General features: G+C 49.9%; 1 protein-coding gene and 1 long non-coding RNA gene across 2 annotated transcripts; one reads left to right on the top strand and one right to left on the bottom strand.

The window, feature by feature from the left end:
• Positions 1 to 399: 399 nt before the first annotated feature.
• LOC121867653 (extensin-like) lies at positions 400 to 1,185 on the top strand. The gene has a single exon (XM_042367669.1). The coding sequence runs from the start codon at positions 400 to 402 to the stop codon at positions 1,183 to 1,185; it is 786 nt and encodes a 261-aa protein (XP_042223603.1).
• Positions 1,186 to 7,426: 6,241 nt separating this feature from the next.
• LOC121867767 lies at positions 7,427 to 12,714 on the bottom strand. Its single transcript, XR_006089242.1, has 3 exons — positions 12,515 to 12,714; positions 10,936 to 10,973; positions 7,427 to 7,592 (listed from the first exon to the last, which is right to left on the bottom strand). It is a non-coding gene; the product is annotated as an uncharacterized LOC121867767 (long non-coding RNA).
• Positions 12,715 to 16,770: the final 4,056 nt, after the last annotated feature.

The following is a 16,770-nucleotide window of genomic DNA, read 5'->3' on the forward strand; positions in this document are numbered from 1 at the left end:
GGAGATGGCGAGAGAGAGAGAGAGAGAGAGAGAGAGAGAGAGAGAGAGAGAGAGAGAGAGAGAGGAGAGAGAGGTACAAAATCTATTTTACTAAAACAGGTAGACTTTTTCATCTTGGGTGCAGGAGCAGTGTGTGGGGTGGGATGTGGGTGTGTGTGGGGTGGTGGGAGGGTGGGTGGGGTGGGGTAGGGTGGGTGGGGTGGGCAGGGTGGGGTAAGGGAGGGGTGGGGTGGGGTGGGGTGTGTGTGGGGTTGTGGGTGGCGGTTGGTGGTGGGTGGCGGGGTGGGGTTGGTGGGTGGTGGCGGTGGTGGGTGGGAGGTGGATGGGTGGCTGGGTGGCTACTGGCAGTCTAGGTGGTGTGGTTGAGAATACTGGGTGGGTGTGGGTGTGTGGGTGGGTATGAGGTTTATTAAGGCATCCCTTAGTCGACCACATGTTCAAAGGCCCGGGAGCATACGTGTGGAAACCACGCTAATGTCAGCCCCTCCACGCTCCTCCACGCTCTCCCCATGCCCCCATGCTCCACACCCCCACGCCCCATGCTCCACACTCCCCACGCCCCTCCATGCCCACACTCCCCCACGCCCCTCCATGCTCCACACTCCCCACGCCCCTCCATGCTCCACACTCCCCACGCCCCTCCATGCTCTACACTCTCCCACGCCCCTCCATGCCCACACTCCCCACCTCCCATGCTCCACACCCCCCACGCCCTCTATGCTCCACACCCCCCACGCCCCTCCATGCTCCACACTCCCCCACGCCCCTCCATGCCCACACTCCCCCACGCCCTCCATGCCCACACTCCCCACGCCATGCTCCACACTCCCCATGCCCATGCTCCACACTCCCCCGCCCCTCCATGCTCCACACCCCCCACGCCCCTCCATGCTCCAACCCCCACGCCCTCCATGCTCCACACCCCCACGCCTCCATGTCCACACCCCCACGCCCCTCCATGCTCCACACTCCCTCCACGCCCCTCCATGCTCCACACTCCCACGCCCCTCCATGCTCCACACCCCCACGCCCTCCATGCCCACATCCCCTCCATGCTACACACCCCCACGCCCCTCCATGCTCCACACCTCCACGCCCCTCCATGCTCCACATACGCCCCTATATATCCTTCCTCCATCTTTTCCTCAATATGCTCCTATGCTCTTTTACTCCCAATACTTTTAATTCATTTATCTATGCTCCTTCCTCTCCCTTCCTCCCTCTCCCTCCCTCCCTCCTCACCCCTCTCCACCCCACTCACTCTTAAACTGCTCGCCTGGTAGAACTCTCCATCTGTTTAAATATCCCATTCTTCTTTCCTCACCTCCCCACTCCTCCCTCTCTCCTCACTCTCCTCCCCTCTCACTCTCTCTTATTGCTTCACCTTCCTTCCCTCCTCACATCTCTCTTCCCACTTCCTCCCTCAGTTTCTCCTTTCCTCTCTCCTTTCCTACTCTCTTCCTTCCAACTTCTCCCTCTCACTCTCTCTCTTACCTAGTTGGAAGGAAATTTAAACTAGTCTCCTGAAAAATGGATGCGGAGAGGCGAGTGGGGAGGGGAGGGGAGGGGGGGGAGGAGAGATGGGGAGGGAGGAGAAGAGGAGGGGGGGGGAGGAGAGATGGGGAGGGGAGGGGAGGAAGAGTGAGGAGGGGAGGGGGAAGTGAAGACTGGAGGAAGGAAGGGGGAGAGGCAACTGGGGAGAAAGATTGGGGAGGAGAGGGGAGATGGGGAGAATGTAGGTCAAAGATGAAGTGTTTGTTTGTCTGTTTGTTTGTTTGTTTGTTATCTCGAGTGCTATTTCGAGTCCTAGTCCTCAAATAGCAACTAATTCAAGCTAATCCTAGACCTAAGCTCACTATCCTAGCACCCAGCACCTAGCACCTAGCACCCAGCACCCAGCACTAGCACCCAGCCGGTCGATACAGTGGTCTCACGAGGTTAGGCAAGTGTGTGTGTGTGTGTGTGTGTGTGTGTGTGTGTGTGTGTGTGTGTGTGTGTGTGTGTGTGTGTGTACATCTCTCTCTCAACAAAGTGAGCTAAAAAAGCCAGTCATCCAGCCTGAAGCCACATTAAGCCACTTGGAGCTTATATACGCCAAAGACAGCCATATACGCTAACAGCCATACCAGAAAGCCATATACGCTAACAACAAGCCTCGGAAAAGCCATTGTATCCCCCACAAAGCCACGCACGTCAGCCAGAAAGCCATTGTATCCCCCACAAAGCCACGTACGTCAGCCAGAAAGCCATTGTATCCCCACAAAGCCACGTACGTCAGCCAGAAAGCCATTGTATCCCCACAAAGCCACGTACATCGATAGCATTGATCCCCACAAAGCCACGACATCAGCCAGAAAGCTATTACGCCCACAGCCACGCACGTCAGCCAGAAAGCCATTGTATCCCCACAAGCCACGTACATCAGCCAGAAAGCCATTGTACGCCCCACAAAGCCACGCACGTCAGCCAGAAAGCCATTGTACGCCCCACAAAGCCACGTACATCAGCCAGAAAGCCATTGTACGCCCCACAAAGCCACGTACATCAGCCAGAAAGCCATGTACACCGAGGGAAAGCCATAATACGCCAGCCAGCAAGCCATAAGCCATAACTCCGGTTCATTACACAGCCAACTATTCATCCTTGCTATCATTCCAAGTCTGCATTTTGACGGGCCGCCGGGAATGTCTCCAGGAATGGGAATGTTACCGGTATTCTCGGGAATGGTCTTGGAATTTGTGAGGTTAGGGAAGAGGAGGAGGAGGAAGAGGAGGAGGAGGAGGAGGAGGAGGAGGGTGAAGGGGAGGAGGTTTACGTAGGAGAGGGAGGAGGAGGAATTGAATGAAGAAAGGAGGGAAGGAAGGGAGGAGGGAAGGAAGGAAGGAAGGGAAGGGAAGGAAGGAAGGAAGGAAGGAAGGAAGGAAGGAAGGAAGGAAGGAAGGAGGGAGGGAGGGAAGGAAGAAGGAGGGAAGGAGGGAAGGAGGGAAGGAAGGAAGGAAGGGAAGGAGGGAGGGAAGGAAGGAAGGAAGGAAGGAAGGAAGAAGGAAGGAAGGAAGGAAGAAGGAAGGAAGGAAGGAAGGAGGAAGGAAGGAGGAAGGAGGGAAGGAAGGAAGGAAGGAAGGAAGGAGGGAAGGAGGAGGAAGGAGGAGGGAAGGAGGGGAGGGAAGGAGGAAGGAAGGAAGGAAGGAAGGAAGGAAGAAAACATACAAATAAAAGAATATTATGACCTCCACATAGGTAGTAGACTACTCATGCTTTGAGGACAGACAGGTGAGACAGAGGCCGGCAGGTAGACGGTCAGACCACTTCGACAGATCACTGTAAACAACAAATAAATTACCGTCAATAACAAAAACAAACAATAACAACAAATAACAATCAATAACAACAAACAACAACAACTGTTGGTGGGAGGCGAGGCAACACACTTGCCAGCCACACCTGTACCCAGACAGGTGTGGGTGGGGGGAGGAACAGACCTCATCACACACCTGTCAACATAAAGTGTTTGGTGATGATTTATTGTACACACACACACACACACACACACACACACACACACAGTTGATAATCCGCTACCTCCTCCTCTTCCTCCTCCCTATTCCTCCTCCTCCTCCCTCCTTCCTTCATCTTCCTCCTTCTTCCTCCTCTTCTTCCTTCCTCTCCTCCTTTCTTCCTCCTCCTCCTCCTCCTCCTCCTCCTCCTCCTCCTCCTCCTTCCTTCCTCCCTCCTCCTCCTCCCCCTCCTCCTCTCCTCCTCCTCCTCTTCCTCCTCCTCCTTCCATAATAAACTAAGGTAATATTTTATGTATATTACAGGTACAATTTCTTTGATATTTACACAGGTAATTTTTCCTGTAAGATCTGGGGGAGGGGGGAGTGGGGAGTGGGGGAGTGGGGGAGTGGGGGGAGTGGGGGAGTGGGGAGGGGGGGGGGGGGGGGAGTGGGGGGGGGGTGGGGGAGGGTGGGGAGGGGGGGAGGGGGAGGGGAGGGGGGGAGGGGGGGGGGGGGGGGGGAGGGGGAGTGGGGGGGGGGAGGGGGGAGGGAGGGAGGGGGGGAGTGGGGAGGGGGGGAGGGGGGGAGCCGATGTTGTTTCTCGTTTCTGTCTACTCAGTAATTTTTGTTTCAAGTGAGAGAGAGAGGCTTCTAACACACACCAACAACGACCATTATCATCAGCCTCCAGGAGAATTGGACAAAGAAGATGCTATCCCACCTCTAATGTAAACCCTCTAAGAATATCGCCCTATGGCCCTTAACGAGAACTAGGATTGTGAGGAGAGGGCAAAAACGTGCTAAGCCCCTCCAGTACCCATCCATACCTCATTAGAGTTGAAAATCCTATCTGTTTTAATAATCAGATAGTACGTATGTGTGGGGTGGATGGTAAGAATATGTTATCCCACTATTAAGTCTCTGCCTCTGGGGTACTAGTCTTAAGGGCGAGTATTAAAAGATAACATCCTAGTTCTTATTCTTGTCAGCTATTAACTATTCCTCTTGCTAGTAGTACCTCTCCCTCCTCCTCCTCACCCCCCATTGTTTACCACCAAAGGAGACGCTCTTGTAAACAAAGCCACGTGACAAATTTGGATAATGGCTCAGACAGTAATGAGTGAGCTTTTATACAGTGTGTGTGTGTGTGTGTGTGTGTGTGTGTGTGTGTGGCACTACTTACAGCAACACCCAACAACAATGTCACTCTTCACCCTCCCTCTCACCCCTCCCTCTCGCCCCACACTACGCATGAGAGGGAACGTGTCCTAACGTTTAAACAGATGTCATGAACACTGGTAACACACAACACGACAAAAGGTTCATAACCCTGGCCCCCATACATGGGCCAGGAGGCTTGTGGCTAGAAGGGCTTGTAAGGGCTAGAGGGAGGGCTTGTAAGGGCTAGAAAGGCTTGTAAGGGCTAGAGGGAGGGCTTGTAAGGGCTGGAAAGGCTTGTAAGGGCCAGGAAAGGGCTTGTGAGGACGCCCCTGTCATGAGATATAACCTGACGTGTTTAACCCCTTGAGGACGATGATTTAACCCCTTGAGGACGATGGTTATTTAACCCCTTGAGGACGATGATTTAACCCTTGAGGACGATGATTTAACCCCTTGAGGACGATGATTTAACCCTTGAGGACGATGATTAACCGCTTGAGGACGATGATTTAACCCTTGAGACGATGATTTAACCCCTGAGGACGATGGTTTAACCCTTGAGGACGATGGTTTAACCTTGAGGACGATGATTTAACCCTTGAGGACGATGATTTAACCCCTTGAGGACGATGATTTAACCCTTGAGGACGATGATTTAACCCTTGAGGACGATGGTTTAACCCTGAGGACGATGATTTAACTCCTTGAGGACGATGATTTAACCCCTTGGACGATGATTTAACCCTTGGGGACGATGATTTAACCCTTGGGGACGATGATTAAACCCTTAGACGATGATTTAACCCTTGGGGACGATGATTTAACCCTTGGGGACGATGATTTAACCCCTTGAGGACGATGATTTAACCCCTTGAGTACGATGATTTAACCCCTGGGGACGATGATTCAACCCCTGAGGACGATGATTTAACCCCTTGAGGACGATGATTTAACCCTTTGGGGACGATGATTAACCCCTTGAGGACGATGATTTAACCCTTGGGGACGATGATTCAACCCCTTGAGGACGATGATTTAACCCCTTGAGGACGATGATTTAACCCCTGAAGACGATGATTTAACCCCTTGGGGACGAATGATTTAACCCTTGAGGACGATGATTTAACCCCTTTGAGGACGATGATTTAACCCCTTGGGGACGATGATTTAACCCTTGAGGACGATGATTTAACCCTTGAGGACGATGATTTAACCCTTGGGGACGATGATTTAACCCCATGAGTATAAACCACTTTTGTCTTAAATAAAGCTGAATTTGGTTAGGTTAGGTTTTCTTAACATGTGGACTTGTGTGTGTGTGTGTGTGTGTGTGTGTGTGTGTGTGTGTGTGTGTGTGTGTGTGGTGGCTGGCTAAGTGAGTAGAAGTGTGTATGTAACTTGCTTATTTGTCAGCTCCTCCCTCCCTTCCCCCAACCTCTTCTCCCCTTCCTCCCTCCTCTTCTCTGTTCCTTTCAACTTTCTTTTTCCTTTATTCATCCTCCCTTCCTCTCTACCCCCCTTTCCTTCTTTTCTCCCTTTCCCTCCTTCCTTCCTTCTCTTCTCGCTTCCTCTCCATACCTTCCTTCCTCCTTCATCACCCTCGACAACAAATTACCAGTGACAGGTAACCTCCCCCCTCCCTCCTCCCTCCCTACCCCCACCTCCCTCTCCCTCCTCCACCTACCTCCCTCACCCCCTCCCCCTCCTTCCAGACAAACAGTGCCTCAGGGCCCAATGGACGTAGAAGCAGGCTAACAAACACATCTATGACGCCACATACACGCCGCCACACGTCAAAGGGTAAACACCTTCTGATAGCCTCCCACGCCATCCATCACCCACCCCACACTCCCGGCCATCAAATGCACCACCCCATGACACGTGGGCTGAGTGTTACCATGACGTCACAAGATGGCCTCATCAGCTGTTCGATGTAAACAAACGGAGTATCGCGCGGAGATGACACAACCTCTTCCTGTTTATTGATGTTCGGAGAGGGGAGGGTGAGGTGGGAGGGTGAGGGAGGTGAGGGTGAGGAGGAGTGAGGTGGAGGTGAGGAGGTGAGAGGAGGAGGAGGAGTGAGGAGGAAGGGGTGAGGAGGGGGAGAGGAGGGAGGAGAGGGAGGAGGAGAGGATGAGGAGGGAGGTGAAGGGTTGGGGAAAGAAAGGCAAAGGGTGAGACAGGTGGTGGAGGGAGGTGAGGGGAGAGAGAAGAGTTAGGAAAAGTAAGGGAAAGGAGAGAAGGTAAAGGAGAGGGGAGAGGAAGGAAGGAAGGGTGGGGGAAGAGGAGAACAAATTGGGATGAGATTAGGCCAGATTAAACTCAGATTAGGCCTAGATTAAGCTCATAATAGGTTTGGTTTAGGCTCATAATAGGCGGAGATTAGGTCATAATAGCCCAGTTTGGGCTCATAATAGGTCGAGATTAAGCCTATGTCAATGTATATTTAAGCCTTCAGGCTGGAACCCTCAATAAAGTGTTAATTGTTATTATTATTATACAGTGTTTATTATATGGTGTACTCACAGGGCTCTGGTGGTGGGCGGGAGACAGTGTGGCCAGATGTCCTTGAGCGAGGTGATGCGGAGGTTGTCATGGCAGGCCACCCTCACCTGCGGGCTGGCTGACATGCCTCGGTCCTCCGGCAGCTGAGTGATCTTACATAGATCCTCCGGGCAGCTGTCGAGTGGGGGCGTGGTCAGGGAGCGTGGCCTCTACTACCTCCTCTCCTCAGGGGTGGTAGAAGGAGGAGGAGGGTGGGAGTTCTCCCGCCGCCCGCCACCAGCAAGATGAGCAGGAGGCGGCAGGCCACCACCCATGCTGGGTTGGTGGGCGGCGTGGGCGGGGTAGTGGTAGTGGTGGTGGGTGGCCGTGGGCGGCTCGGGGGTCGCTTCATGGCCTATGGTCGACGCGGCCTCTCACGCCCATAGTTACCATCTGAAACAACAACAACACTTTAGTAACATCAACAACAAACACACGGAGAGAATCACCAGGTGAATCAGAACCACAGAAACATGTAGAGAATCACCAGGTGAACCATGGGTAAGGGAGGTGGAGGGTGAGGGGTGGGGTGGTGAGGGGGTGAGGGAGAGGGTGGGGTGAGGGTGGGGTGAGGGGTGGGGTGAGGGGTGGGGTGAGGGTGGGGTGAGGGGTGGGGTGTGAGGGTGGGGTGAGGGTGAGGAGGAGGTGAGTGGGGAGGAGGTGAGGGAGAGAGGTGGGGTGAGGGGTGAGGGAGGGGTGGGGGTGGGGGTGAGGAGAGAGTGGAGTGAGGGTGGAGTGAGGGTGAGGAGAGAGGGTGAGGGAGGTGAGGAGAGGGGTGGGGTGAGGGGGGTGGAGAGAGAGGCTGGAGTGGGGGTGGAGTGAGGGGTGTGAGGGAGGGTGAGGGGGAGAGGGGGTGGGGGTGAGGGTGAGGGAGAGGGTGGAGTGAGGTTGGGGTGTGAGGTGGGGTGAGGGGTGGGGGTGGGGTGAGGGGTGGGGGTGAGGGTGGGGTGAGGTGGGTGAGGGTGGTGAGGGTGGGGTGGGGTGAGGGTAGGGGTGAGGGGTGGGGGTGAGGTTGAGGTTGGAGTGGGGGAGAGGGTGAGGGTGGGGTGGTGGGGGAGGGTGAGGAGAGAGGTGGAGTGAGGTGGAGTGGGGAGGTGAGGTGAGGGCAGGGTGAGGTGGGGTGAGGTGGGTGAGAGGTGAGATTGGGTGATGGGGTGGGTGGGGGTGGGGGTGGGTGGGGTGAGGTGGGGGTGAGGGTGGAAGGGGAGAGGGTGAGGGTGGGGTGAGGGTGGGGTGGGGGTGAGGGTGGGGAATTGAGGGTTGGGGTTGAGGTGGAGTGAGGGTGAGAGGGTGGGGAGGATGGGGTGAGGTGGGGTGAGGTGGAGTGAGGGTTGGGGTGGGGGTGTAAGGTGTGTATTGGTGGGTCGGCTAAGGAGAGACTGATAGAGGGAGAGGTGTATGGCAATGGTACCTCCTACCTGCCCGTGATACTCTCCCTTCCTGCCTCCTCTCCCTACCTGCCTGTGATACTCTCCTTCCCTCCTCTGCCTGTGTCTCTCCCTTCCTGCCTCCTCTCCCTTCCTGCCTTGTTCTCCCTCCTCCCTCCTCTCCCTTCCTGCCTGTGACCTCTCCTTCCTGCCTCCCTCTCCCTACCTGTCTCTCCTTCCTGCCTCCTCTCCCCACCTGCCTGTGTCTCTCCTTGCTGCCTCCTCTCCCTACCTGCCTGTGATACTCTCTTCCTGCCTCCCTCCCTACCTGCCTGTGATACTCTCCCTTCCTGTGTCTCTCCCTTGCTGCCTCCTCTCCCTGCCTGTGATACTCCCTCCTCTCCCTTCCTGCCTGTGATACTCCCTTCCTGCCTCCTCTCCCTACTGCTGGCTCCCTTCCTGCCTGTGATACTCTCCCTTCCTGCCTCCTCTCCCTTCTGCCTGTGTCTCCCTTCCTGCCTCCTCTCCCCTACCTGCCTGTGATACTCTCCTTCCTGCCTCCTCTCCCCTGCCTGTGATACTCTCCCTTTCTCCCTTACTCCCACCCACACACCTGCCCTGGGTCACCCTAACTTCTTACCTTTAGTAAATTAACAAAACACAACGATAACGTAATTTAACAAGATATGAATTTTTGTTGATGTTAATTGTTGTTGTTATTGTTGGTGGTTGTTGTTGTGGGTGGTGGTGGTAGGTGGTGGTGGTTGTTGTGGGTATTGGGGTGGTGGTGGTTGTTGTGGGTGGTGGTGGTGGTGGTTGTTGTTTTTAGTGTTTTGAAGAGAGCATCCTAGTTACGACACACAAGTGAATGCATTACTGTGATGGAAGATCCCTTAGCAACGCCGACTTCCGCTCTTACACTGTACCAAGGCTTTCAACTCTATTTCTTTCATTATTTATTTCATTTCTTTCATTTCCTTCATTATTTCTTTCATTATTTCTATCATTTCTTTCATCATTTCTTTCATTTCCTTCATTATTTCTTTCACTTCTTTCATTTCTCTCATAGCTGGAGGGTCCCTTCCTACTCTCCCTGCCCCTCCCTCCCTACTCTCCCTGCCCCTCCCTTCCTTCCTAGTCTCCCTGCCCCTCCCTCCCTTCCTTCTATCCCTCACTTTTCCTATACCCCTTCATCTCCCTCCCTACTCTCCCTGCCTCACCACAGTGCCCAGGGAGTGCCAGGCGTGACCCAACAGTGCCACCGTCCGGGTTTAAAGAGACGCTCACAATATGGTACTTATGACGTCACACATACACCAGTCAGTCAGTCAGTTAGTCAGTCCACTCACCTCTCTCCCTCACTACCTGTCAGCTCGGGAGTCTGACTGACACTCGCTCTGACACATATTTGTCAGTGTCAGCTGAGAGAGAGAGAGAGAGAGGAGGAGAGAGTGAGAGAGAGAGAGAGAGAGAGGGATTGTGTGGTAGTGGTAGTAGGTGGTGGTGGTGGGTGGCGGTGGTAGAAAGGCCACCACACTTATTCCAGCTTAATTTCACTACAACTTCTGCCTGTTAGTCCTAGGAGAGAGAGAGAGAGAGAGAGAGAGAGAGAGAGAGAGCAACAAGGAAAACAACAACAACAATAACTTGGTTCAAAATTTAAGCTAGGCCAAACACCTGCCTCTAATGACCCGACTCGTGTGTGTGTGTGTGTGTGTGTGTGTGTGTGTGTGTGTGTGAGAACATATTGAATTAGTTAATGGAAAGGTTTAATTAATATAAGTAATTATTTTTTTACGACTTACATACACACACACACACACACACACACACACACACACACACACACACACACACACACACACACATAGGCCCTACATAAAGATAAAACTATATATTTATGTAAACAATCAAATAAAATCAATTTCCATGTGTATGTCTATATGTATGTACGTGTATAAACGCATGTATGTATGTATGTATGTATGTATGTATGTATGCAATTAAGATTTCAGTTATGTATTTACACACACAGCCACGTTGGAACATTTTTACATATTACAGCAAAAATATGTAATAACTCAGCTGTAGTCTACCACCCATAAGAACAACACAGAAGTCAATGTAAATCACGAGAATGTAAAAAACTGAGTCCCTTAAACCGTATCAGAGGATTGGGTTATGTAAATGACTAGACTGAAGTGTAAATAATCTTGTAAATTAAAGAACAAAAATGTAAAAAACTTGTAAATTTCATAACATGTAAAAAAAACTTGTAAACCAAAGAACTAAAGTGTAAAAAAATATTGTAAATCACATAACCCAAATGTAAATGACAAGCGACTATAAATTCAGAGCCCTAAACTCACCCTAAAGTGTAAATAGATGACTGTTTACTTGTTTACGACTGGAAATATAAACACAATCGTTATCATAAACAAATACTTTCCAGTTTCAAATACTTTCCAGTTTCAAATACTTTCCAGTTTCAAATACTTTCCAGTTTCAAATACTTTTCAGTCCAAATTTCAAATACTTTTCACTGTAAATTTCAAATACTTTTCACTGTAAATTTCAAATACTTTTCAGTCTGTTTCAAAACTTTCAAGAATCTGTTCCAAGGTTGAATCAGTGTTAATATCAAGTCTCACCAACCAAACACTGTTACCACATAACGAGAGAGAGAGAGAGAGAGAGAGAGAGAGAGAGAGAGAGAGAGAGAGAGAGTGAGTCACGCCACCCGATAACACACCATCGACCACACCATTACACCTATCAACAAGTACACCTGACCACACCACCTTCCTTCCTTCCTTCATTCTTTAATTCCTTCCTTCCTTCATTTTCCCCCAGTCCCAATTCAATATCTATCTACCTATCTTTATCAATTCATCTCACGTATCTAAATTATTCTCTCTCTCCCCTCTCCCCAATTTATCAGGCTCTCTTTATCTTCTGTTTCGTTCAGGTAATCTTTCTCTCTCCCCCACACCCCAGTTTATCAAGATTATTCTCTATCCCTCCCTCTTCCTCTCTCTCTTCCTCTCTCTCCCCGTCTCCTTCTTCCTCTCTTTCCTCCTCTCTCTCCTTCGTTCAGGCAATCCATCTCCCGAATCCCACGTGATTTATCGAGCTTTCTCTCTATGTCTCCTTCGCCCCAGTAATCCATTTTTCTCCCTCCCACTTCGTTTATCAAGTCTCATTAATCACGCTTTATCGCCCTGGCTTCATTTTTTTCTCATTTTTCTTTTTCTCTCATTCGTATATGACTAATTCTTGTGTTTCTTTTATTATTATCTTTTATTAATCTGTTTTTCTATCTCCCGTTCGTGTAAGTCGGATTTGTTATTGTAATTTATCAGTCTTTCTCTCTCGTTCGTACAACAACAATAACAATAATAATAATAACAACAATAATAATAATAATAACACTAATAATAAAAATAATAATGACAATAATAATAATAATAATAATAATAATAATAATAATAATAATAATAAAACACACCCACCTAACCTAACCCACAATACCCACCTCTATTAATTAATCCACACACTATCCACTATCCACACAAACATTTTTCCCCCCAAAGAATTGCTGATTTTAGCCACATTTCCTTCACAAAGTCTAAAATAAAAATAATATTGTTATTTTAGTGGATTTGTGAACACGACTGAGTTATGGCGATGTTGAAATTGTAATAAATGTTGATATTATTGTTATTATTATTATTGTTGTTATTATTAAACTGTTATTGTTGTTATTATTATCAAACCGTAGACGACCAGTTCCAAGCATTACCTTACGTTCAAACACTCGTAATAAAACCAATTTCACATTTCCTTCACAAAAAAACTCCCTCAAACCCCCAATTTCACATTTCTTACACAAAAACTCAATAAGAACTCCCCCTAAAAAACCATATACCTATTTTCAGCTGAACTCACGGGGGGAAATAAGATTCGTTCACATCACTAACACTTAAAAACAGAATCTGTAAACGCGGCCACTTGCTACACTAATATCCCGGGTGAGCTGAGTAGTCTTGTCTCTCTCTCTCTCTCTCTTCTAAGCTCACCACTGGGTTGGGAGAGTGAGAGGGGCGCGGTGTGGGAGAGCGTGGGAGAGGCGTGTGTGAATGCCACCGCGTTTGAGAGCCAACTGACTGCCTGTGTGCCTGGCTGGTGGTGGTACTGCTCTGGTTGGCCCTCTCTCTCTCTCACACACACTCACTCTCTCTCTCTCACACACTCACTCTCACACACTCACTCTCACACACTCTTATCTCCCCTCCCCACCATAAAACACAAGCGCCCTAAATATTATTATAGATCACGTCCAGACAGTAATGCATCACCCTGGACAGATATTACAGCTTTATGTCATGTAATTAAGACTGAGTGTTCCCTTGAGTATTACTAGCTCCACCTACTAGCATCTTACTAGCTCCACCTACTAGCACCTTCCTGTATGAGGACTCGTGTGTGTGTGTGTGTGTGTGTGTGTGTGTGTGTGTGTGTGTGTGTGTGTGTGTGGTAACAGCAGACACCACACAGACGAGGCATAAAAGCATCCCTGTTTTCTCCTCCTCTTCCTTCTTCCCACCTCCTCCTCTTCCTTCTCCCACCTCCTCTCCTTCCTCTTCCCACCTCTTTCTTCCTCCTCCTCCTCCTCCTCTTCCTAATTGCCTCCTACCTCTCTCAATTAATTCTTCCTCCCCTTCCTTCCCTTACTCATTCTCCTATATTTACTCCACTTTTCTTCAATTCTCTCCTTCTCCACTATCATTATCTAACCATTATCACCCTTCACACCTCCCCTCCTCCCCATCACCTCACCCCCTCCTCCTGTCACCACCTCCTCCTCCCCATCACCTCACCCTCCTCCCCATCACCTCCTCCCCATCACCCCCCCTGAAGGACTTTATTCACCCCCTCCAAAAAAACCTGTCATAGATAACATTTCTTTCCTGGGGCTCAATTCTCAAAGGTTCCTACGTTCAATTTTCCTCCTAACTGATGGTGGAGAGGTGTGGGGAGGGGTGGGGAGGGGGTGGGGAGGTTTTGGGGAGGGGTGGGGAGATTGTGGGGAAGGTGTGGGTAGGTAAGGGGAGAAAAAAATTACTTCAGGGCTTCTATTAAATATGAACCAGGACTCTCCCCTCTCTCAGCCCCCCTCCCCCCTCCGTCCCTCTCTACTTACCTCTCCCCTTTCTTCCAACACCTCTCACCACTTTCCCAGGGGACCTCTCACTACTCTAGCACACACACACTCTCCCACTCACTCACTCACTCGCTCTCTCTCTCTCTCCCACTCACTCACTCGCTCTCTCTCTCCCACTCACTCGCTCGCTCTCTCTCTCCCACTCACTCGCTCGCTCTCTCTCTCCCACTCACTCACTCACTCACTCGCTCTCTCTCTCTCTCCCACTCACTCTACTCTCTCTATCTTTAATCTATCATACAAACTCTCTCTCTCTCTCTCTACAACACGCATCAGTGAGAAACATGAAAGTCGGGTCTTAATGAACCTCAGGGATTAAGAGATGCGGACCAGCGTATGACTGATTAAATGGACCCGGGTACTAATGGGTTCGGGTTCTAATGGGTCCGGGTTCTAATGGGTCCGGGTACTAATGGGTCCGGGCACTACGTATCCAAGTACTAGCCGGGTCCGGGTCTTCTACCCGTCCGCACTAATGGGTCCGGGTACTACGGGTCCGGGTTCTAATGGGTTCGAGTCTCTAATGGGTCCGGGTTCTAATGGTCCGCCCCTAATGGGTCCGGCCCTAATGGGTTCGGGTTCCCAATGGGTCCGGGTCTAATGGGTTCTGAGTTCTAATGGAATTGTCTTAATGGGTCCGGGTTCCCCAATGGACCCGGTTCTGATGGGTTCGGGTTCTAATGGGTCCGGTTCTAACGGCCCGGCCCTAATGGGTCCGGGTTCTAATGGGTCCGCCCCTAATGGGTCCGGCTCCTGGGCCGGGTTCGGGTTCTAATGGGTTCGGGTTCTAATGGGTCCGGGGTTCTAATGGGTTCGCTCCCCAATGGGGTTCGGGTTCTAATGGGTTCGCATTAGGAGTGAAAAAATAACATAGAACATTTTTAAGATCCTCCAGGGTAGTTAAAGGGGATGAATTGGGTAGTTGGTGATTGTCTCCTCGTCAGCAATTACTCTATCTCTCCTTTATTATCTCTTTCTCTCTCTTATCTTATCTTTAACCTCCCCTCTTCTCCTACCCTTCCTTTCCTCCCTTTTCTCTCCCTCTCCTCCTCCCCTTCCTTCACCTCCCCTCTCCTTCCTCTCCTCTATTCTTTCATTCTTCCTCTTTTATGTTTTTATCGTGTTTTTATTATCTTCGTTCCCTCTTCCTCTCTTTCCCAACCTCTCAACATACATACATACATACATACATACATACATACATACATACATACACACACACATCACCCCCCTCCCCTCCACACCCAATAAACTCAAACTAACCTTGATATAACTATTTCCAGATCCCATAATGACCATCCCACTACAACAATATCTGGTCGCGGTAACCATTTGCATACTGCCTACCATTAACCAGAGTTAGTACGATTACCGTGAGATAACAACTTAACCCCTTAACGTACAGAGTTAAGGTAAAGTCTCAGTATAATCCTGACGTCATTCTTACGTATTAACTTAATCCAACTAGTTATGTAAGACCTCCCCCCCCCAAAAAAAACAATTTCCTAGGGTGAAGGGATATAACACCTGGAGCGGAAATGAGAGAGGAACACACACGGAGTTAATGACCAGTGGATAAAGAGCTACAATAATCTATGTCGTTGGTGGGAGGTTAATCCTACGTCAGCCAGCCACTGTCCACGAGCGCTGCCACAGATCAGTTGGTTGACAATTGGGGTCCGTTGGTTATTAAGTGTTATTTATTATTATTTATTATCATGTGTATTGTTATTATTATTTGATGAAGGGATTAGATATATGTATTAATTGGTGTTGTTGATGCCAGAGGGAGTTTGAATCATACGCCCGCCAATGACGCTGCCAAAACACAGACACACCAGCTCATTAAAATTGGCCCTAATTCATTCTCCAGGCAGCCCAGCAAGTCTCCCTCACAAGAATGTCACAACACCACTATAAAAATCTTCCTGATAGATTGTGGTGGTAACATCCATGGCGACCTGACCTAAGTTAACCTAACACAAACTTGACCTAACCTAAATTAACGTAACCTAACGTCACAGCAATAACGTAAATTTTATGCAGACCATCACCAGAAAACGTGGGGAGGAGGAGGGAGGGGAGAGAAAGGTGGGGAGGGGGAGAGAGGATGGTGAGGGAGGGCAAGGGGCGAGGAGGAAAGGGCAAGGAGGGAAGAGTGCAAGGGAGATGGAAGGTGCAAGGGGTAGGAATTACGGGGAGGTGGGGAGAAAGGGAGAGGGAGGAAAGGGGAGGAGGGGGAGGGGAGGAAAGGGGGAGAGGTGGGAAGGAAAGGGGGAGAGGTGGGGGAGGGGGAGAGGTGGGGAGGGGGCGAGGTGGGGAGGAAAGGGGGAGAGGGGTCTTAGCACCTCGTTCCAAAAGCTTTTCAAGGATTAGTGTTCGTAGTGCAATAAATGAAACACTGTGATATGTGACTTCAGGCCCGTGACTGACTGACTGACACCCTGATGCTGACTGACTGACTGACTGACACCCTGATGCTGACTGAGTGACTGACTGACACCCTGATGCTGACTATCTCAGTAATCGGACGTTTGAGCCACGGTTAGGTAAGGTTATGTTAGGTTCTAGTCTGCCTCGCCCAAACTAAAAGTCCTCCATTAAACTACAGTAGTTCCCCCTGTGTGAGATAAGTAACGTGTTCTTTAATTAATGAAGGAGGAACTAAAGAAAATGTGAGAGAGAGAGAGAGAGAGAGAGAGAGAGCTATCTAAACCTCGTTATGAATTAGGTTAGGTTAGGTTTTCAAATGTTTTTCTGGTGTTTCTCCCCCACAGTATTGATATTTTTGGTAATATATAATGTAAAACTACGTCAGATTAATGTGGGGTTTTTTTTTATATCACCTGAAGGTCAAACACTCCAGCGTATTTCACCTTAAAGTAGCACACACACCCACACACACATACACAACATACACATACGCACACAACACAAACATCACATACAACACACACACACGTTCCCAAAACTCAACACC

Source organism: Homarus americanus, unplaced genomic scaffold (assembly GCF_018991925.1).
Source record: "Homarus americanus isolate GMGI-L3 unplaced genomic scaffold, GMGI_Hamer_2.0 scaffold46583, whole genome shotgun sequence".
NCBI lineage: Eukaryota > Metazoa > Arthropoda > Malacostraca > Decapoda > Nephropidae > Homarus > Homarus americanus.

Excerpts from the sequence above, each read along its gene's own strand:
- LOC121867653 (XM_042367669.1), top strand. The coding sequence starts at position 400 with ATGAGGTTTATTAAGGCATCCCTTAGTCGACCACATGTTCAAAGGCCC.